Consider the following 22465-nt stretch of genomic DNA (forward strand, 5'->3'; position numbering starts at 1 on the left):
TGCAACGAGATGAAACCTTACCTGCGTGACAGAGCAGAAGTGGGGCTTTCCAACGAGACTAAACACTTGTATGTGCGATCAAGTATGAAAATACAAAAAATCATGAAATTAAATCAAATTGCATCATATTTAGTTCACCTGCGCACCCACACTCTCGTTTGAATTAGGCTACTCGCGAACCCGTGATCGCATAGATATGGCATATCAGAAGAAAGAGGAGGCACAGGGCTATCCATTGGTACCAAGTATATCGATCCTTCTGGGCTATAAAAACAGACAACGTGACTGCAAAATAACATCATGTACAAAAACCAACGCTGCACAGCCATTACTCTCGTTTGAATTAGGCCCTATACTCACGAACCCGTGATCTGATAGATATGCCACGCATGTCAGATGAAAGAGGAGACACAGAGCTATCATTTGATACCAAGTACATCCTTCTGGGTTATAAAACAGACGAAGTGACATCAAAATAATAACTTTATATAGCTCGACTTACTTACCCCACGTTTTTGTGTGTTGTTGTGGTGGCAAAGCATGTTCATAATCCAACGTATGTGTTTCTATGGCATAGCATGTTCATAATCCGGTTTTGAGATCCTAGCAAATTCCTACATGGCATCCAATTCAAGACTCACATTGCATCCCAATTTATTCGACAAAGAAACACCTTTTTCCCTTCACTTTGTTCATGGCTCATTGTTTTTGTTTGTGTATGGCACTTACAATGACCAGGATAAATGCTTCTAACTAAAGGTAGTGAAAAAGCCCTTAAAACAGTCTAGGGTTCTAAGGGTTAATGTCTTAATTCAGAGCCATGTTACTTACAGCCAAGTACTTGGAGTGGATAACAGAAAGAAATATAGTTTTGCCATCAGTATAAGATTAAATATCTGCATACCATATTTGTAGTATTTATTATTGTTCTTTGAGTTAACATCATTTGAATATGACTGATTAAGTAAGGTGCATTATCATAATGTACTTTTTATAGCATTGGCCTATTTATGGAAAATGTGTTGGAGTGGACAACAAACTGTTCAGGTTGTCTGTGAATGGACCTGTGTATCAGTGTTGGCTTTACACAATTTATTGCCATTATTAAAAATGGGTATCCTAATCTTCAAAACTTTTTGAGTAGTTTTCATATTGTAGTTTTGATTCCCAAGTGCCACCCCAATAAAAAGTCTGGACCCAGCTGGCCCCCCCTATAAAATAATCCTGGCTACGCCCCTGCCCTGAAGGCTGTGTCTTTTCCCCTCTACTCTACTCCCTATACATAAACAATTGTACCTCCAGTCACCAGTCAGTCAGGCTCCTAAAGTTTGTAGATGACAACACCCTTATTGGGCTTATCTCTGGTGGCGATGAGTCTGCCTACAGGTGGGAGATTGACAATCTGGTGTCCTGGTGCGGACAAAACAGCTTGAAGCTAAATGCTCTAAAGACAGTGGAGATGGTTGTGGACTTCAGGAAGAACCCAGCCCCACCTGCCCCCATCACCCTGAGTGGCTCCCCTGTAGACTCTGTGGAGTCCTTCCACTTCCTGGGCATCCTCATCACCCACGACCTCAAGTGGGAACTAAACCCCAGTGCCCTCACCAAAGAGGCACAACATAGGATGTACTTCCTGTGACAGTTGAAGAAATACAACCTGCCAAAGCCAATGATGGTGCTCTTCTACACTTCCATCATTGAGTCCATCCTCACTTCCTCCATCACCATCTGGTATGCAGCGGCCTCTGCCAAGGACAAACGCAGACTGCAGCGTATCATTTCTTTCTGCTGAAAGGTGATTGGCTGCTGTCTGCCACCCCTCCACGACCTGCATGCCTCCAGGGCCCTGGGGCGGGCAGGTAGGATAGTGGCTGACCCCTACCACCCTGGACACACTCTCTTTGAGCCACTCCCCTGGGGCGGGCAGGTAGGATAGTGGCTGACCCCTACCACCCTGGACACACTCTCTTTGAGCCACTTCCCTACGGCAGGAGGCTGCGGTCCATCAGAACCAAAACCTCACGGCACAAACTTAGTTTCTTCCTGACTGCAGTTGGCCTCACAAACAAAGCCAGGGTCCCCCACTGGTACTAACACTAAATCTACCTGGACTCCCACTGACACCATAAGCCACGCTGCACTACTAACAGATATGTGAATACATATCTCTTCCACTTTGTTGTCATTTATGGTTGTGTGTCTCATCCACAGGTAGTCCAGTTGAACACAGAAGGCATTGTAGATCAGATGTTTGCTCAACGCAACATGAAAGTCCCACTTATATGCAACTGTAATGAAGCTTAAGAATACATATTTGTCACCCTTTTACTTATGATTTAAGTGGCAAATAATCATGTGTAATATGTTATTCCTGTGTGCTATTTGATAAGTGTATGACAAAAGTGATTGTTTAGGAGTGTAAATCAGATAATAGGAAAATATCATATATAAAGAAGGGCAGGGAGGGAACGGGGGAGGATTCCCACAGACATAGGGACAGAGAGTGGAGCAGTCGCATCTATCACAGAAAAAGCAGAAGTAGGCCTAAAAGGAGAAGTAAAGGTGGGGCCCGAGGGCAGACGAGCAGTTATATGCTCTGCTCCAACCAGTCTAGCGTAGCAGTAGGGGAACACTGCCAACTGGTGGGGGAGTAAAATTAACACCACAAAGGATTTTTTTTTATTATTTATTTTTTTTATTCAATAAATTTAAACAGACATAGATGTTATTGTGTTGAAGTTGTTAATTGCCTACTGGATATTGTGTACACTGGAATTCGTCCTTATGCTTGTAGCAGTAGTAGTCATTGCCCCAGGGAAGGAACAGGAAAATAGCAGCATACCCATACCTGTCATCACTCCCGTTTTTCCCGGGTTTCTCCCGTATTTCAAGGTCATCTACCGGCACCCTCCTGTTTTGTTATTTTTCCCGGAAAACTCACGTAATTTGCATGGCCATCAAACATTTTAAAATAACAAGTTTTACTAATACTTTTAACATACTAAGGCTATGCTACCAGAATTCACCCCCATGTGCACTCTGTATCCCAACATCGGAGGTGGACTCTACTCAAAACTCCGAGTCTGAATATCTGATATGACAATGGGACAGGAGGAGGTGGAGACAGGGGTGTTTCAGACAAATGTTTCAATTTATGGATAAGCTGATGCTTTTCATATCACAACATAAGACACATACCAGTACTTTATTTCTGTAAAAAAAAGGTAACTGCATAATCCACAAGGTAACAAATTGAGAGAAAAAGCATAACTTGCATCCCTTTTTAAAAGAAATCTTAAATTCAAAGCAGCACTAAAGAAGATTAGCTCTCGGTGTCCTACAGCGGAGAAGCGCAATCTGTAGAAAGAGAGCTCCAAATTCCTGTAATTAGCTCCGAATTCTTGTAAGTAGTTTTATTTTGGAGGGAGGCAATGTTCCTACCCGAAATTCAACTTCCTATGGCTGTTTTACAAACAGGAGCTTGGGAGCGGGAGTCGGGACTGGAGTCGTAGTCGGGACTGGAGCTGGAGTCGGGGCTGGAGTCAGAGTCGGGGCAGGAGTCGGGGCTGGAGTCGGAGCCAGGGTAGGAGTCGGAGTCGGGGCTGGAGTCAGGACTGGAGCTGGAGTTGGAGTCAGGTGGGAGCCAACATAGGAGCACATGGCACAATAGGTAAACAAAGAAACATAAGAATCAACACACAGGGAAACAGACCCTTACAATAAGGATATAAAATAAAACCCATGAGAGGAAACATTGCTGTTTGTCTGCATTTCCTCACAGCTGAAGGTCGACAAAACTGGAGGCAAGGGACTCCATCTCTTTCACCTCACGCCTGATATCTACAAAACAGCAGTAAATGAGCATTAACTTATACCTGTACATTGTACAAAAATGCATTAGTGTGTACACTAATTGTCATTATGGTCCATTCCTGCACATTCATAAAACATTCTGGAACAAGTTTGTATACATCCATCATGTTTTATGAAATTTGACATTAGTTAATGTGGTAAGAACTGAAATGGCTAACTTTAGAAATTGTTAAAAAGGGATTGTGCCATCAAAAGCTGATCCTGTGGTTAACCCTGGAGTCATATGTATTAGGCCTACCTGGAAGAGGCAGCCCATCTTTAATGGTAAGGGCGTGTGTTACAATGTCATCCAACTCTTCTCTCAAAATCTCTTGAATGTATTCCTTAAGTGAGAAGACATTTTTTTTTTAGATTTATGTAAGACATACTGTAAAGCTACATTTAGCATAAATGGGACAAAGGACTCACTGTAAGGTTTTCAAAGAGTTCCATCATGTTTGTTTTGGCTCTGGTAAACATGTCTGCCTTTGAATTCTTAATGTGGTCTGTCACCAACATCTGCCTTGCAATAAAAGAATGCTTTCCATATATTTTTGCAGCCTCTGACGGGAAATAGTGTGAATGGTGAGCGACTGTTTCATAGTCACATTAGTTCAACCAGAGAGACACAGGAAGAAGGATTCAAACTTAAAGGTGTAGTCAGCATTTTTGTGTCACATAAAGCAATCAACACCTCATGACCCATAGCTGCCCATTCTCACTGTAAAAAATGGTCTCTGTATGAAGCCCAGGCTCCAGAAACTGGGGGGGGGGGAAGGAGGGGGATATCGTTTCATCCTTGGTTAAAATGTAATGTATGTTGTTTGTAAAAAAGTGTCTGCTAATAAATTTAACATAAATATAAACAACTGCACCTTTAACAAGTTACACAACAGGTATACAACTTGATTCAAAGTGAGTGTAGGTAATAAATGTATCACTGTAGCTAGCAGCTAACAACCTAAATGATGGAAAACCAACAATATCATGCTCAAAACAAACTTTATGGGGGAAAAAACACAGTGCGGTGGGCCTAATTCAACGAAACATGGATGAAGGGAAGTGCCTGCTTGATAAGCCCAGTAAAAAGCTCTCAAATACTGCTCTGTTGGTGATGGATGCTTTGCTGTGATTTTGTTTTTGGATTGGTATAATATAAAACAATTGGTCACAGATTGGCCACTGTTTGAAATCGCCTACCTACAGCACTAGGAATTTCACATTTCCCCCGTGTATATTTGAAAAAGAATTTGGAACTGTGGAACGGTTGCCATTAATTGAATCTTTGAAATGAACTCACCTGAGTAAACTGGGATCATTTGGAAGAGAATGGACTCATAGAGGGAATTGAAGATTCTTTTCTTCCTTTGAAAAATGTTGTCCTCGATTCTTGAGATCAGTCTGTTTTGCTGAAGGAGTGAAAATGCAATTACATTTCTGTGCCCGTATTGTTTCAATTGTAAACATATTTTTCTGTTATTCCAAGCTTTGAACTTTAATTTGGAACAATACAGGCAACACAGTTGTTCGAAGAAACTTGTTGGTTGCCATAATAAATTAGCTTAGTTAGTATATACACTGCAAAAACTGCTTATCTAACAAAATCTCACCAAGTGTTATTAATCTTATATCAAGATAAAAAAAACTAGTTGGTATTGTTTTCAGTATAAAGAGACTTACCTAGCGCTTCCTTGTGAAAACATTTGACTTAATTTAAAAAAAGTTTGACTTATTTTAAGACATCTCATCCTGAAAACAAGCAAATTTGGCTGCCAGTGCGTTAAGCAAATGTGTCCTAAAAACAAGCAAATTTGGCTGCCAGTGCGTTGAGCAAATTTGTCTTGATAAGACTCCTTAAAATAAGTCAAAATCTTCTTAAATTAAGTCAAAATGTTCTTTTGAGAGGGCGCTAGGTAAGTCTTTTCATACTAAAAACAATACCAAATAGATTTTTTAATCTTAATATAAGATTAATAACACTTGGTTAGATTTCATTTTTTGCAGTGTAAACAAGCATTGTCCTCTCACACTTTAGCAATGGGTGGAATATCTACTACTATCTTGTACACAGTTATATTGTGTTGCTGTAATGAAAAGTTCTACAATAACTCAAGGTACTAGGCAGGCTTTCTGTTTTAGTCTGGCCCTCCATGGCATGGTTTATTATTACGGTCTCAAAACACACACTGACACACACATAATAGATTTCACCTATTAGGGTGACATACAATGATATTATAATGTGTTTTGTTGTAAGATTAGTCCTATGTTGTTTTCTTGCACGGCCTTGAAACAGTGTGACAGTTAATTATACAAACTGCAGCTTTCAAATATTTTCTAAATTGGTCTTCTACACTACCTCTGAGCTCTCCCAGACTTAAGTGCTAATATTACAATGTTAGAATGCTTAGTAAATTAATCTTGTTAAAAAAAAAAGGATACCTGAGTCTTAATGAATGTCAGGTTGAGTGACACAGGAGATTCCCCGTAAAGCTCTGTGATGTCACTGTTGAGGATGTTGAATCTGTGCAGCATCCCTCTAATTGATTTGTCTGGTTTTCCTGTTACTGGGTCATCCCTGGAATGTACATTTAATTTGAGAAATTAAAACTTGCAAACATGCAAGAAAGAAACTAATTGTATCAAATAACACAAATTACTTACACTGGGAACATATTTTGAAATTGTCCATTAACATGTTTGTACATGTAGGTAGCAAGAGATGCATTCAGATCTATAATTGTTCCATTTTTAATCCTCCTGAAGCCATTGTTCTCACACAAAGCCTTGAATGTCATATGATATCCCCTTGCATCCTTTATTCCCTGGAAAAAAAGTTAATTTAACTGGGATTGACCACTTTTCAAAAAATATTTGACCACTGATCAATACCAGCATCATGGACTATCAAGATCAGGATGTGACTACCAAATCAGCCCTAGAAACACCAGGTTGTTTTACATGGACTATTTGTTGAGCCATCCCGATTAAGCTATTCTGAATGAAAAATGTGTGCTATCTGTTTACATTGGGTACTTACCCAATTGACGGACGGTATACATGGCTGTTCAATCAAAATAAGAAAGGAATACACCAGCCCTTTCATTAAAATAAAATTCTATCAATCTATTTTATCCGATTAAAATTCTTGGATCAGCAGTTTTATTCCGATCAAGGTGTTTATATGTGTAATTTCTATTCTGATTGAGCCATCATTCCAATTCTAATCAGAATAAAAGTGTCATGTAAATCTACCGATTATTTAATACATATAAGCAGTGATGGGTGTAATGGGTTAAAGCAGGGGTTTTCAAATTGGGTGAATATGACCTTCCCCTTGAATTACTTCTGTGAATTCAGCTTTCTGTCAAAAACTCAAGTGGCAAACTAGGTTGCTTGGTCTCAATGTGACACCGAAGCTTACAGCTATCATTTACTAGCACTTTGCAAATAGACCTCTGAAGTTCGCCTACGAAAAAGCTACTATCTTTGATCATATAAAGAGATCTTGATATTTTTTCTTTGGGAAAATAGCATGGGGATTTTGAATTATCACATCTGTTAAACTCTCGCGGGGATGAAGAAATCGGAAATGCAAACGTTTTGCTATAAACTTTAGTCCTTTGCCTTCTAGCGTACACTGCAAAAACTGCTTATCTAACAAAATCTAACCAAGTGTTATTAATCTTATATCAAAAAAAACTAGTTGGTATTGTTTTTAGTGTAAAGACACTTACCTAGCACTTTTTCATGAAATCATTTGACTTAAAATAAGTCAAACTTTTCTCAAATTATGACATCTCATCCTGAAAACAAGCAAATTTGTCTGCCAGTGCATTAAGCAAATTTGTCCTAAAAACAAGCAAATTTGTCTGCCAGTGCGTTGAGCAAATTTGTCTTGACAAGACTCCTTAAAATAAGTCAAAGTCTTCTTAAATTAAGTCAAAATGATCTTTCGAGAGAGCACTAGGTAAGTCTTTTCATACTAAAAACAATATCAAATAGATTTTTTTAATCTTAATATAAGATTATCAACACTTGGTTAGATTTCATTTTTTGCAGTGTATATACTGTAATCTTCGGTACGTTAAAGGAGAATTCCGGTGTGATATTGACCTAAAGTGTGTTGAAACATGATACCGAGTGTGAACGTATGTCTTATAGCCCATCTCGGCTTGTCCCCTGCACTCCAAAATCTGGCGCTAGTTAGCCGATGCTACCAACAGCTTTTTCAATTGTGGTGCTTCGGCATCGGGCTAGCCATGCAAATAAATCACTGTTTTACACCATTTACGAGGCTCAATGTATCTCCACACTTCATTGGTAGACTACCGAAGGCCCTGACATTTAAAACGAGACATTGAGAACTTTTAAAAAGCACTGGTAGTTTACTTACAAGACGATTTATACAGACAGTATCTTCACAAAGTTTAGCGTTTGCAGCCATCTTGAATTTAGTCACGATAAGTCGAGCGACGAGTAAGAATGAACAGGTATGATAAGGGATCAGATTCCAAAAATAATTCAGTGGAAATGCATGGATTCCAGTTTCTTCCAGTAGCAGCAACAGGAATCCATGCATTTCCACAGAATTATTTTTGGAATCTGAAAAAGTATAAACAAGCGTTTTCTCTGGAAATAATTTCACTTAATTTAAGAAAGGTTTGACTTATTTTAAGACATCTCCTCCTGAAAACAAGCAAATTTGTCTGACAGTGCGTTAAGCAAATTTAGGTAGGTAGGTAAGTAATTTCATGCTAAAAACAATACCAAATAGATTTTTTGATCTTAATATAAGATTATTAACACTTGGTTAGATTTAATTTTTTTGCAGTGACATTCTGAACAAGCTCTGGTTGCATCCTGGGCAGCACAAAAGATGCCAGACTTTTGTGCTGCATTTGGATGTTCCAATGCAAGGAATTTGAAAACTAAGGAGCAAGGAATAACAATTGACAGGTAAGAAACAGGCCTACTACATTTTATATTTATTTTCCTCCATGTAAATTGTGTTCCATAACCATTTTTTTCATGTAGTTTAAGTATAAGTATAAGTATATATACTTTTTTGATCCCGTGAGGGAAATTTGGTCTCTGCATTTTAACCCAATCGGTGAATTAGTGAAACACACTTAGCACACAGTGAACACACAGTGAGGTGAAGCACACACTAATCCCAGCGCAGTGAGCTGCCTGCTTCAACGGCGGCGCTTGGGGAGCAGTGAGGGATTAGGTGCCTTGCTCAAGGGCACTTCAGCCGCGGCCCACTGGTCGGGGCTCGAACCAGCAACCCTCCGGTTACAAGTCCGAAGTGCTAACCAGTGGGCCACGGCTGCCCACAAGTTTATCTACCTTCAAAGATAAAACACCATCCATGGCCATTGATTGAGCAATGTACAGTATGAATTTTAAGGATTTATAGCCCAAAACTCCTACAGCTTGTCATTACACTCCATTTGTTTACTAGTAAGTATTGACGGGACAAACATGGCAGCTGTGCTGACGTTTTCCACCTCATATGCTTTAGCGGACAAGGCGATATCTAGCTATATATAGTATCTATGGTTTTAAGTGAGGTAAAAATCCACTTTGTTCTGCAGCTTCTGTTTGGACCCTTACTAATAACAGCCCCAACACTGGAAGTTACTTGTCATTGTAGGTATATAACACAGGTGATTTCCAAGGCCATGTGTGTTGTTTGAGTGTGTGTGTGTTCTTACTGTTTTTATGACGTCTTTATCAGCGGTTTCCAGGGAAAGGTTCTCTGATTCGTTTACCCCCTCAGAAAGGCATAACTGCAGATGATTGGACTGTCTTATGAGGAATGCCTTCAGGAAGTACAGTTCTTCCTCCAAATTTTGTTTCAGAGCTTTCATAGCATTCTGTTTTACCTTCAACTGAAAATAAATAAATGGATTAACTATATAGTAGTATAATGTTGAGGACATTTTGAAAATACACTAAGAAACAAATGTCCTTAAATATAAAATAAAGGTTTCACTCTGATTTGTCACTAATGGTAAAAACTCACGGTCTCAGAGACATTACTCTTGGCACCTTGGATCAAGGACAGAATACCATATGCTCCTTGAATGTAATTATTTGCTGATGTACTATGATGACCATTGTCAAGTTTTTCCAGTAGTCTCCAAAGCTTTGGGATTTCTGAGAATCATAATGATGTAGGATCAAATACAATATTATACTTGCAATACATTTAACAATAATAATGAATATAGCTGAAAGCAGCAATGAGGGGGCCAAGTAGCCGGAGTTGCCATGGCAACTCAATGCCATTACATCAGACACATACTGTACCTGAAAGCACTCAAAGCAAGTTTTGTGTCAAGCAACCAAAGACAGTCTGACTTATAAGGTAGCCATACTGGTGGCTTTTACTGTTTGGTACCAATTCCGATTGGCTGTGACGGATGAATGCTTTCAAGTATTCAAAATCCATTCAATAAGCTTAGTCTGAAGATTATCTGTGCTAAGTTTCATGACAAATGGAAAAACGTGTGACCTGAAAACATGTTTTTGGTGTTTCCAACAAAATCCATCGATTAAGTTGACGTCACAAATTGGCATGTGTTGGCCTTTGGACCTCTCACAGTATTGTCAGACAGAACTAGCAAGTTTCAAATCCAAACACAAAACAATTACACGCCTCTTCACAATAGGGTCCCTTATAAATGTACTAAAGTTTGTTTTAAATGAAAAGTGTTGCTGAGATATGATCTCACGTCTTGTTTGGTGGCTTTGTCTGCAACTTCGATTGGCTGTGGTAGGCGGACACTTTTGAAAATGAAAAAAAAACATCCAATACCTTTTGTGAGGATTGGTCTAAAAATCATCTGTGCCAAATTTGTTCAAAGTTGGACAACATTTGTGACCTGTGAGGCTTTAGTTTCATTTTCGAGAAAATCCAAAATGGTGGAAAATCCAATACGGCAGAAATTGATGTCAACAGGCCCAACATTATCAGACATAAGGCTGTTGGCTTAGTGTAGACTGGCATTATGATAAAGTGGATACTATGCATTCTTAATGGCTAGCTAGGCACACAATTATTTCATAAAACACTCACCTGTGTCCTCTTTATTCAAAATGCAGCCATCTTCTTTCTGCTGAAAGAAATCCTTGGCGCTAACTGTAAAGACCTTCAAGAAGTCCTCATCACATGTGAAATTATTCTGATAAAAACAGAAAACAAATGGGTAAACACTTTAATTGAAAGTATCTACATAAGAGTGACAGTACACGGTTATAACTATGACATGACACTGTCATGAATGTGTCATAAATATGATAAACAAGTCATAAACATTTAACTGTCATTAAGTGTCAATGTCACTTTGATTAATGTCAAGTTGTCATAATCAAGACAACCCAAACAATGTCAAGTTGTCATGACAAAAACCAAATGACAATGGCCGAAGTCATAAATGTTTATGACTTGTTTATAACATTTATGACACGTTCATGACAGTGTCATGTCATAATTATGACAGTGTCATGTCACTCTTATGTAGATACCTTCAAGTAAAATAGTTAATAAATGTAAGTTAATAAAGTTAAAATACAGTTTCCTTTTCTAAAAAAATCTATACTGAGATGTTTTGAGAGATCAGTATTTCAAATGTAAATTAATCCAATAAGTAGGGTTGAACTACTGTATGATAGTCATTGATATGAAGCTTTTAAACTTTGTTCATAATTTTAACTTTGATTATCATCATAATCTATGGTTAATCTGGTTTATCTAACATAACTTGTAGTGTACTTGCTTATCTGGTCTTACTTTGGATTCAGTTTATTTGATATTGGTTACCTTTCAACTTCAAAATTATTAATTTATCCACCATTCATCTCCCTTTGTGTGCCACTAGCTGATAAACAGCTTGGTTATATTGAAGGTCAATTTATACATTTTCTGGAGTCAGATTCATTGTAGTTTTCTCATGATTTTTTCCTTGAGATGTGTCTTTTACAGTCTTACAATCTTAAAATATCTAAAAAAAAGATTTTTTGTTTTTAGAAATAGGATTTGATCATAAAATGCATTGCTGTTAATACCTGTATCTCAGTTTGGTCGGAAAACATTGTCCTGACTTTTTTCTTGGCTTCTTCATTCCGGTGTAGTATACAGGCCCGTTTCAGCTGTTTTCCATAATCCACTGAGTCCTACAAATAAAACAAATTATGTTAAATGCCATGATAAATATAAAGTTCTACCTGAACATATCCCATCTATTGATGAATACTACAACCTGTGTTGCTGTGACATTCAGGTCTTTATCCTTCAACTTGCAATTCCTGGGAATGATAAGTATACAGTACTGTGAGGTTGGTCTGTCACTGTATTTTCTGGTAAATATTCTGTAATAATCTGTGATATTAATGCCATGATAAGAAACTCATAGCTAGTGGTATGTTCTCTACGGACGGACTCATGGATAGTCTGATGGATAGTTGGATGGATGGACAAATGGATGGATGGACTGATGGCTCACTTCATGTATGACTTGTAATTTATGTCATCCGTCTTTGTGCAGATGAAAGTCATGCTGTTGCACTCTCCGCCATGCGCCATGTCTTTGATGCAGCTGGTGAGAATCTTCCATGGCTCCTTGTCAGATGCAGCCCGGTTCATGTCATTGATAATCCACACCGTGGAACATCTGCTTAAGCACTGAAGATGGAGTCAAGGTTAGATCAGTGTATACTCTTTTGATCCCGTGAGGGAAATTTGGTCTCTGTGTTTATACCAATCCGTGAATTAGTGAAACACACTCAGCACACAGTGAACACAGTGAGGTGAAGCACACACTAATCCTGGCGCAGTGAGCTGCCTGCAACAACAGCGGCGCTCAGGGAGCAGTGAGGGGTTAGGTGCCTTGCTCAAGGGCACTTCAGCCACTTTCTACTAGTCGTGGTTCGAACCGGCAACCCTTCAGTTACAAATCCGAAGCGCTAACCAGTAGGCCACGGATGCCCCCATTCATTCACTTGAATAAGAAAATAGCTGCCTAATGAGTGTTGAACATATGTGTGGGCCCAGGATCTTGGCATTACACTTGCAAATACATTTTGTGTAGTTATAAGATAGCTTTTTTTACATTGTTCTTTGCAAATTAAATTGGATTACAAAAAAAATAAATTGGATTAGAAGTGTGGTAGACGTCAGTTAGATGTTACCTTCTTCCACATTTCGTCTCTGCTTTTATTGAAATCTCCAGTGCCAGGAAGGTCAATAAAGGCAATGTTTTGAAGGCCTTTGCCAGAGGGTATCTTGATGGTGACAGTTTTAACCAGTGGCCAGAAGTGCTGCCCAGGGCTGGAATCATCAGACCTTGTGAAACTGTTGATCTCTTCTGAAAGTTCAGAGGCCTGATGATAATTGACAAGTATTATTCAAACAAATTAAACTAAAACAAGATGCGTAGGTATATAGTTAGTTGTCATTAGAGAGTTTAAAGATTTTATTTTATCTGAGATTTATTTTACTGCTGACTCAAAAATATACCCAAACTGTCTCTATGTGTACGAATGGCAAATAAATCCTCTAAATTCTATCCTCTATTTGGCTAGCAAGACATTATCAGTAGCAAGTTTGCAATTCTGAACAGTCACCTAAATATTGTCAGCCATTGTTGCTAGTTGATACCTTACGCACAGCTTTCCCCAATTCTGGTGGTCTAACCTGCTTATGTGTAGTTACGGTTATGCTTATTGTTTTTAGCTGACACTTTTGTCCAAAGCGACTTGCAGAATATGAACATTACAATAGTTAAGGTTAACAGTAAACCGTTTTTTAAAAAGTTGGTAAGCTTAGTTAAAGGAACCATATGTAAGATTGTGGCCAAAACTGGTACTGCAATCACTTTCAAATTACTATAGAGCAGTGTATCCCCTCCCCGTCCCCCCTGACTTGAGGTTGCCAACCCGGATGCCGAAACACTACTGACTTCGTGATTAGTAGATAGGTGGAGGGTGGCACATCAGGCCAAAACACAACATGACATGACAATAATAATAATATTATGACAATATCCTGGCCGAACTACTGTTATCAGTGATATAAGTATTTGAAATGAACATGATTTTTTAATGTCTAGTGACATATCAGGGCCATTTTATAATTAATTGAAATACATTCCTTACATATGGTTCCTTTAAGTAACCTGGTATCCACAAGCCAAGAGACAATGGTTTGTCTCCTGCTGTTTCCTGCATTGGCTGTAGGGATATTCTGATGATATACTAATAACAGAGATAACAGAACTATACTAACAGAACTGCTAACAGAGATAACAGAACTATACTAACAGAACTTTACTAACAAAACTATACTAACAGAGAACTTACAGTGGTGCATGACACTGTTTTCTTGGATGACACAAGGAATTCTGGGATGGCTGTAAAATTCTGTTCATCTATCAGTTCTTCCAGGGTTGCATTTGGTCTAATATCCCCATAAACGGCTCGTACTTTCTCCTGAGCTGTGCTCAATGTATCTTCATCTTTATCTTCATCGCTCTCTTTGGCTTGTGACAAAGCATTTAGGTGATTTTTAACCTCCTTTTCCCACACCTGATTAATTAGAAAATAGAGATTGTGTACAGTAAAATAAAATGTAGCATTGCTAAAGTGCCATCTAGTTAAATAAAAAATGGTGTGCCAACAACCAGTGAGTACCACAGTCCCTATTCATAAGTCTTAACACTAACATACTTACTTTACTTACTTACTTACTGTAGTCATTTTAAAGTATGCATTGCTTGAATTTGTTCCCTGGAGTTAAATTTGAATTAATTGCACTCAATTCATTTCAGCATTACACTAATTTACCACTTCAGTTGTACAGTATGTCTGACACTTTACTAGGAACTACATCTGACACATACGTGTATACTGTAAATACCTCTTTGGGAATGAAGTCAATCTCTGCTGTGTAGTTGGAGTCAGTTGTGTTGGACTCAACTTGAATAATGACTGAAGTGCATGCAGTAATGGTTCCTGATGGCAACAGGTCTTCCTCTCCCAAGATGGTATTTATCAAGGAACTCTTGCCCACTCCCGATTTACCAAACACACCCACCGTGGTTTTCTTCTTAGAGGTTGCATCAAGCTTTGATATCATCGACCTGAACAGACACAAAACTGATCAAATAATGCTTATAATTTGTAGTACAACTGTTGTAGCCACTAGAGTTATGATACTTACTTGATGTATTGAAGGAATTCTTCGTTGAAGTTAGAATGAGGAATTGAGTGTAGTTTTCTTATGACTTGTGACATAACTAGTTTTGCCTGTCTTAAGGAACTCTGATCTGTGATAATACATGAAAGCATAAGTTACAATAAATATAACTGCATGCAACACTAACAAAGCCAAGTGGCAAGGCCCCATAATATGTATTTAACAACATGATCAACTGATTTGAAGATAAAAAACAAAATGACTTTCCTCAGAACACATAATGTTGCTTAATAATCCAAGTCTAAATAACAATTAATTTGGAACGACAGGGTTAAATCTTCCATGTTTAACAACTGTAACTTTTTGTGATTTATTCAGACACTTGTACTGGTCTCACCTGTTTTTCTGTCGGCTGCAGGGACACAGAAACGTTTATTCCCTTCTACAGTGAGGCCATGCGAAGTACATGCCTCATTTTCAAGGCTTCTTTTCACACCTAAGGATAATTAAGGAAAACGGATGTCATATATGGATGGTTATGGAAATTAATATGCAAATATCCATTTGAACACTGACGTGTCATTATAGTTAGGAAGGTGTTTGTGTTTCGATCTGACTTTAAACTAAACAAATGACATATTTTGTACACCTCCCAATAAACAAACAAGCAACCTAACAAATAAAACAGATGGCTGACGAATTGTTTTGCAAATTATAGTTAAAACAATAACTGTTTTAAATGTTATCAGTCCAGTACCTTTAGTATTCATTTTTGCAGAGGCCATTTTCTTATATCTCGGAGATGATAATGTGGAAACTGTGGGGAAATATTAATTGAATAATTTGAAATATGTAAACTGTCATCAAGAAAGACTGTTTAATAACCAGTGAACACGATTAAAATAACATAAATGGGACACTATATAAGTAGGCTTTTTACACTCAGGGCTCTATCTTGGCGATCTGAAACGCATGGTCAGTGGCAAAAAGCTTAAATACATTTAGGGGTGTGTCCAGTCCACATTCGGGGTCATTTTGTTATCAAACGTCTGGTGTATTGTTCAAAAGGGTTGTTCTTCTGCTTCTTATTCAGTCATGGGTTTGTTTTGGCAAAACATCCTTTTAACCAATGAGAGTGACATCTGTCATTCCCTTTAACAGCAAGCAGCGCAACTTCAGCGAATCAATATTTTGCCAGTCACCGGTGCATTTGAAAGAATATGCTTGCATTTGAGAGCCTGTGTAGAACACAGGGATTCCACTAAACCTTGCTTTACTGGAACCTATTTGTGATAAAGTCAACGACAAAACAGTTCCACACAGTTAAAGGAAATGTATGTAGGAAATGTATTTCAATTAATCATGAAATGGATATGTTACAACAGTAGTCCAGCCAGGATATTGTCATTTAAAAAGTGAAGTTGCAGCCCTCAACTGATGTTGATGTTGTGTTTTGTCATGTCATGTTGTGTTTTGGCCTGATGTGCCACCATCCACCTATCTACTAATCACAAAGTCAGTGGTGTTTCGGCATCCGGGTTGGCAACCTCGAGTCAGGGGGGAGGGGGAGGGGACACGCCACTCTACAGTAATCTGAAAGTGATTGCAGTGCCAGTTTTGGCCACAATCTTACATATGGTTCCTTTAACTACTTTCACTATTGACTGACAAGGGGTTACCATCGAAAACGTAGCCTGAAAAAAGCAACACTTACACCAATGTTCGGATGACTGAATACAAATCCTAAGGATATTTATCCTGCAGAGGAGTTGGTGCTTACATCTGTCAAAATAAGGCCTATCAAATTTGGTATAAAAACGTACAAAGCGGGTCAGATCAGATTTAGAATCAAAGGGGCCCCTGAGGACCAACAAATATGGGTTTTGTTAGGTGAAAAGGAATTGAAAGCAGGAACTAACAACTAATACAGTTTGACCATAAATCTTTATAATTCTTCACATATACTCGTAAACAAGGCCCTTATATATTTAACCACATTATAGTCAATAGGCCAAAATCATGTGTTTTTTACAATATCTGTGCCCGAGGTTCCTAATTCAACCCCAGTGCAGTACTGAACAAGATAATCATAAGGCGAGTATTTTGAAGTTCCAGTATGTAAGAAACTTGATGTGCCTAAATATCTTCAACCTCAAGTAGGCAGCTAATAAAGAAATATAATTGTTAATTAGACAAGGTGAACTTCCCCCCACCGTGGAATGCAAAAAGGGAAGCTACAAGGAAGGGAATTCAAACACGCCAAATACCTTGCCATCAATCAATGTCATTGTGGTTCATTGAGATCTGTAATTTGTTTCTGTTAAGGATTGTTATAGAGGCAATAGGACTGGTGGCTTTTGTCGGTACCCTTTGCTCTGAGAACTTGCTCAGGTAAACTTGCTTGTCTTTACTTGAGTACGTCTTCACACAAAGAGGGCTTCAGACCAGGGCTGACGCTTCAGCAATAGCCGTAACTAAAGTACTGTGAGCTTCATTGAACACAGCTGTTCTCATATTAGCTGATTGTGATTAGCGTAAACCATTTTTGCCTAATTACCAATTATTCATTATGCTACACTTGTGTGTAGTATCTACTACAGTTGGTAGTAGAACATCTATTTTGTGTCAAATAAAAAAGGGTGAGCCTTGCTTTGTAAGAATATCATAAACATTTAATTTATTTACATATAGAAAGCACAGAAACACATTAAATGTTATATGTTTTTTAACTGGTGGCAAGAATTGACTTACAAAGATAGTTATAAACAATATCCCAATATAGCTGAATTCACCTCAGCCAGGTCAGCCATTCCCTTGTACTACAACTCTAACCTTTCCAACTGACTATTCAAACTTCAGACTCTACAGGTTAAATCCCCCTGTGCTACAAGCTCGATGGTGTTTTAAGCCCCCACCATCGACTTTAAGGCAGTGCTGCGACCGTCGACTTCAAGGCAACTAACCCTAACCTTAACCCTGACCCTTGCCTAACCCTAGTACCTTCCATGCAGCGCTGCCTGAAAGATGATGTTGGGGGCTAAAAACATCAAGTAACGTGCTGCAACTCCTGCTGGTAACTTATTTAACTTCTTCAACTGACTATGATCAGACCTTGAACAGGTGTGTTAAATTAGGGGAACTACGTTTCAATAATACAATAGTTTGCATTATAGCACACAAGAAACATTAGATTAACATATAAGTTATGTTAAGCTAAACAAACCTTCGCTCTCCATGGTCACGAAACTGTTATAGATAACCCAACTATATTTTACCTAGGCCTACTCCTATTAGAAATATAGTCAATGAAACTTACTGTTTATGGTTGAGGTTGTGAAATTCCCACTCCTTACCTACTACCTCCACATTTGGATATCTGATATGAAAGTAAAGCTGTTTCCAGTCACAGGCAACAAATCCTGTCTTACCACCCTAACTGCAATGTTCAAATTATGAATTCAAATTAGTTTTTTTCTTTCATAGCCACGGCATGTAGGCTATGACAGGAAAAACCTGACCAGCAAACAATTTTCGGTTTGGGGAATGTTTTGCAAACACCACTGAAGGGTGCAGGAACATTTGCTGCGAAGCCAGTAAAACAGTTTTGTAACGTTTTTTATAGAACGTCTAAATATTATAGAACCTCTAAAGGTTACTAAAGGTGACCTTCAGAACCTTTAGGGAACATCCCCGAATGTCACATGTTTGTTGAGTGGTTCGGCCAACACAGTGACTATCTTCCAGCTGTTGTAGCCCACTGTATTGCACTGTTCTACTAATTACTACGATATAAATAAAACATTATTTTATTAAATATGTTAATAAAATAATAAAAAGTATAATAATAAATATGATTTATGTATTATTTCATAATAATAATTTAAAAAATAATAAAAATAGATCTAATAATGGTAATTTGTTATGAGAAGATGAAACACCCCATTATCACGTCCCATTGAAACAGTATCAGACTCAAATTCTGAATATGAAACGAGTATGACTACATCATATACTCTAAATTTTCTTGATTAACATGAGTGTTTTGTCCTACACATAAGTCCTAAAAAGAAAGACCCATTAATGATTAGGTGTGTCCAAACCTTTGACCCGTTGTTTACATTTTAAGCATAGTTTTATGTTGTACTGTATTGTTTAATGACGACACGACACCCATACATAAATGCTACTATGCACAAAATGGGAATGTATAGAAGATGTATGCACACTCAAGAGAAATAAAAACAGTGAAAAGGACCAAATTCATTACAAATGCAGTTTTTTAATAGAGACCACATTCTGATGAGAATTGTTTTGTTTTTTTCTTTAAGCACAGCACATAGTGTCTTGGAGGAGAGGGGCAAAGAAGGCATATTCCCCATTGTGCCTGACACAAGCCATTCTGTAGAAAACAAATAAGAATGAAATAAAATGACATACAGTACAAACAGATTTTCTTTCATTTTGGCCCCGTTCATTGATTCCATGTGGAGAACAAAGAATTATTTTTTTATGGTATATTGTGTATTTATGTATGTATGTGAAAATGAACACAAATAAACATGCATGCACCACGATTAAACTGTACAGATATGTCTGTTTGGCTCAGATGGTCTTTTAGGTTAGATGGAGAGTAAACACCAACGTGTTTGAGATGCATCTCACTGATTGATCCATCATCTGCACTGCCTAACATGAACATACAAAAAGGTGAGGTTGATGAGAGCTAAGGCATGCTGCTTTTGGAGTATTGAAGGTTTGACCTGAATAAATAAATAAATAAAATAATAATAGGTCATGGGATGGGCATGATCTTTGTGTCAAGCACATAAATTAGCCAATGAATGTCAAAATCACATCATCAGTTACAGCATAATTTAACATTTCTAACTCATAAACTGTGATGCTCTGTGTTTTTAATGTTAAATCAGGACGAGAGAGAGAGCTTGTGACATGAGAGCATATCAACGAGACAATGTCAACATCACAGTGAGTTTCCCCACATCCCAGACACTATAGCAGGTTATCCAACACTCCCTTTCAATTTTTGAATAATCATACCAACAGAAACACTGATCTCCCACCAACAAAATCAGATAGCTACCACTGAATTAACAGCTACATTCGGTCACAAACGTTTTTGTTCATCTTTCCAAAGGGCATGCTTCCAATTAGAAAAAAAAATAAATTCCTGAACAGGGTCTCTTGGACCTCTAATAGCCAATACGTATGTACAGTACAAAGCACTGTCTGACACCTCATCACATTTACGACAATCCCTCTTTACAAAGACATTAGCCACGTAGCAGCTGACATCACCAGATTAAGACCAGATCTGGCTGGTTTTTAATGTGGATCCAGGACCGGGGGGGTCTAACAACTTTGTTCGGTGACTAAACGGCCTACGTGTAAACTGCAGAGCTGCCAACCCTAACACAAATTAATAAATCTGAGTAGGTCGTGAGTAGAAACTGAGTAGGCCGTGAACCCTTTAAAGAGAGGAAGAGCGCTGTGGCTTTTTTAATTTTATTTCAATGGGATGGGGTGGGATCGGGAAATTACACGGTTGGACTTGAACCTTGGTCCCCGTGGTCACTTGGACCCACATGTGGTATACGGGCGCTGTAGCCGGTTGTGCCACAACACCTCCCAGCCTGTGGCTTATTCTCAGAGGTGTTAAGAGGTTAAGAGTCTGACTTCAGAAAGTAAAACTCCTGCCACATATTTGCTCCGACCATCCACTAAACCAGCTGATTCTAATTGGTACAACTCCTCAGCCAGGTAGATCAGCTAATTAGTGAAATCACCTTTGTTAAGTGCACAGGTAGAACCAATACATGGTAGGACTTATTACTTTCACACTTTTACACCTCTTCTTTTTCTTTGCTAGGACAATGAAGGCAAAGGGTTCACAATTTACTCTGAGTTTGCATATTTGGGTTAGGCACTAAACCACATAATACTTATAGGAATACCCCTCCAGTCCACTTCAAAATCAGCCGCTACCTGGTTTCTGCACAAACAAAAAGGGTTCGGACACATTCTGTACAAAATAGCCCAGTAATTCTCAGAATATCCAAACATTATCAAATCACAACCTTTAGAAACTTTTTTTCCAATTTAATTTACACTCTTGAGAAGAAAAAAAAAAGATCCAAATAGGTTTTTTTTCCCTATGTAGTAGTACCACAATTTATGGCTCAGTAATGAGAAGGAATTATGAAATTACAAAACAATTTCCAACAGCTGTTACACAACATACAACAAAGTTCAATTTCCAAAAACGCAACCCTCCAGTCGGTCTATTCACATCAAACCTGATCTTTTATTGCTAATGGAGTAAAAAGACACCCACACACAAGCCCAGATAGCTGCTGATGACGGAGAAGGTCTGGCAGAGTTCTGCTTTGGATCAAGCTTAAGTAAACCTACCATACAGTAGGTCTAGCCCAAGTCTTGCATGGCTCTGACCTGGTCTAGCCTAAGCCTAGCATAGATCTGGTGCAGATATGGTCCAAGTGTAGCAAATGCCTGTTTCACATCTGGCCTAAGTCAATGTAATGGTAACCAATGTGTAGTAGTCGTGCAGTCAGTATGTAAACCAGAGGTGGAAAAGTTCAGCTTCAGAAAGTAAAAGTCCCATCACATATCTGTGCCAACCCTTCACTTAAACCAGCTGATTCTAATAAGCACAACTCTTCAGCCAGGTAGAGCAGCTAATTGGTGAGATCACCTGTGTTAAGTCCACAGGTAAATCCAATAAATGGTTGGACTTTTACTTTCTGAAGCTGGACTTTTTCACCACTGATGTAAACCCAAACCCTCCTGACAACAGCAGATATGTGCTACAGTATCTAGCAGTAGCAGATGTTAGCTAGCACCAATGTGGTTTAGCCTCCTTGCTAGCTTGCCCACCTTCAGGTGCTGGAAGTGTGCAGTTTTGAGCCCAGGGCTGGACTGCTCACACATCCAACACATGTTACAGCAGCAGCCATCTGAGAGGAAAAAAAAAATAAAGAACTTTTGTTTTGTTCTGGAAAAATAAAAACAATCCATTCTGGAATTTCTCCTTTATCTGATCAAAGTTCTTTTTTACTCTCCACGCTAAACGTACTGTGTTTGAACAAAAGCAAGTTGGCTGTTATAGTCACTTCAGCTAAGCAGAAAGATGTTCTACACTTTTTACATACTAATTTGTATGTAATGTTTGCTTCTTAGATGTTGGGTTACTAGACTGCCTGTGATAGGTTTTTTGTTGTGGTTTTATTAAATGTATTTATTTCCATGACAAACATAAGAATATCTGTGATAAGTTGACAGTTGACACATGTAGTGCCACACCAAGCATTAATAAAGACATTTAGTTAGAGAGAAATACAATGAGACATTCATGCATGTTCTCTCTCTCACTCA

At 38.3% G+C, this 22465-nt stretch overlaps 3 protein-coding genes across 5 annotated transcripts in view; all 3 read right to left on the reverse strand.

Moving 5' to 3' along the window:
- Nucleotides 1-15857, reverse strand: part of LOC143137685 (nuclear GTPase SLIP-GC-like) — a 63331-nt gene extending 47474 nt beyond the window's left edge. Inside the window, exon 1 of the mRNA XM_076297982.1 lies at nt 15813-15857. Coding sequence (XP_076154097.1) covers nt 15813-15840 — 28 coding nt within the window. The 5' untranslated portion in view covers nt 15841-15857. The remainder of the gene's footprint in view (nt 1-15812) is intronic.
- On the reverse strand, nt 2739-14995 carry LOC143138658 (nuclear GTPase SLIP-GC-like). Its single transcript, XM_076299082.1, has 16 exons — nt 14777-14995; nt 14221-14445; nt 13051-13242; nt 12366-12544; nt 12123-12168; nt 11929-12036; nt 10940-11045; nt 9884-10017; nt 9573-9749; nt 6517-6677; nt 6295-6430; nt 5153-5261; nt 4282-4415; nt 4112-4196; nt 3780-3840; nt 2739-3620 (listed from the first exon to the last, which is right to left on the reverse strand). Exons 1-16 carry the CDS (start codon nt 14993-14995, stop codon nt 3449-3451), a joined length of 2244 nt encoding a protein of 747 aa, XP_076155197.1. The 3' UTR covers nt 2739-3448.
- Nucleotides 15858-22020: 6163 nt separating the features above from the next.
- Nucleotides 22021-22465, reverse strand: part of LOC143137687 (rho GTPase-activating protein 44-like) — an 83136-nt gene continuing 82691 nt past the window's right edge. For all 3 annotated transcript variants that reach the window (XM_076297985.1, XM_076297986.1, XM_076297984.1), the window contains exon 19: nt 22021-22465. This exon is cut by the window's right edge and continues 2090 nt beyond it. The gene's annotated coding sequence lies outside the window, so the exon portion shown is untranslated.

The sequence above is a fragment of the Alosa pseudoharengus genome, unplaced genomic scaffold (genome assembly GCF_046254945.1).
Source record: "Alosa pseudoharengus isolate Yale_2024_CS ecotype anadromous, Long Island Sound unplaced genomic scaffold, YU_APseudo_1.1 YU_APseudo_1.1_scf_21, whole genome shotgun sequence".
In the NCBI taxonomy this organism is placed as follows: Eukaryota; Metazoa; Chordata; class Actinopteri; order Clupeiformes; family Clupeidae; genus Alosa; species Alosa pseudoharengus.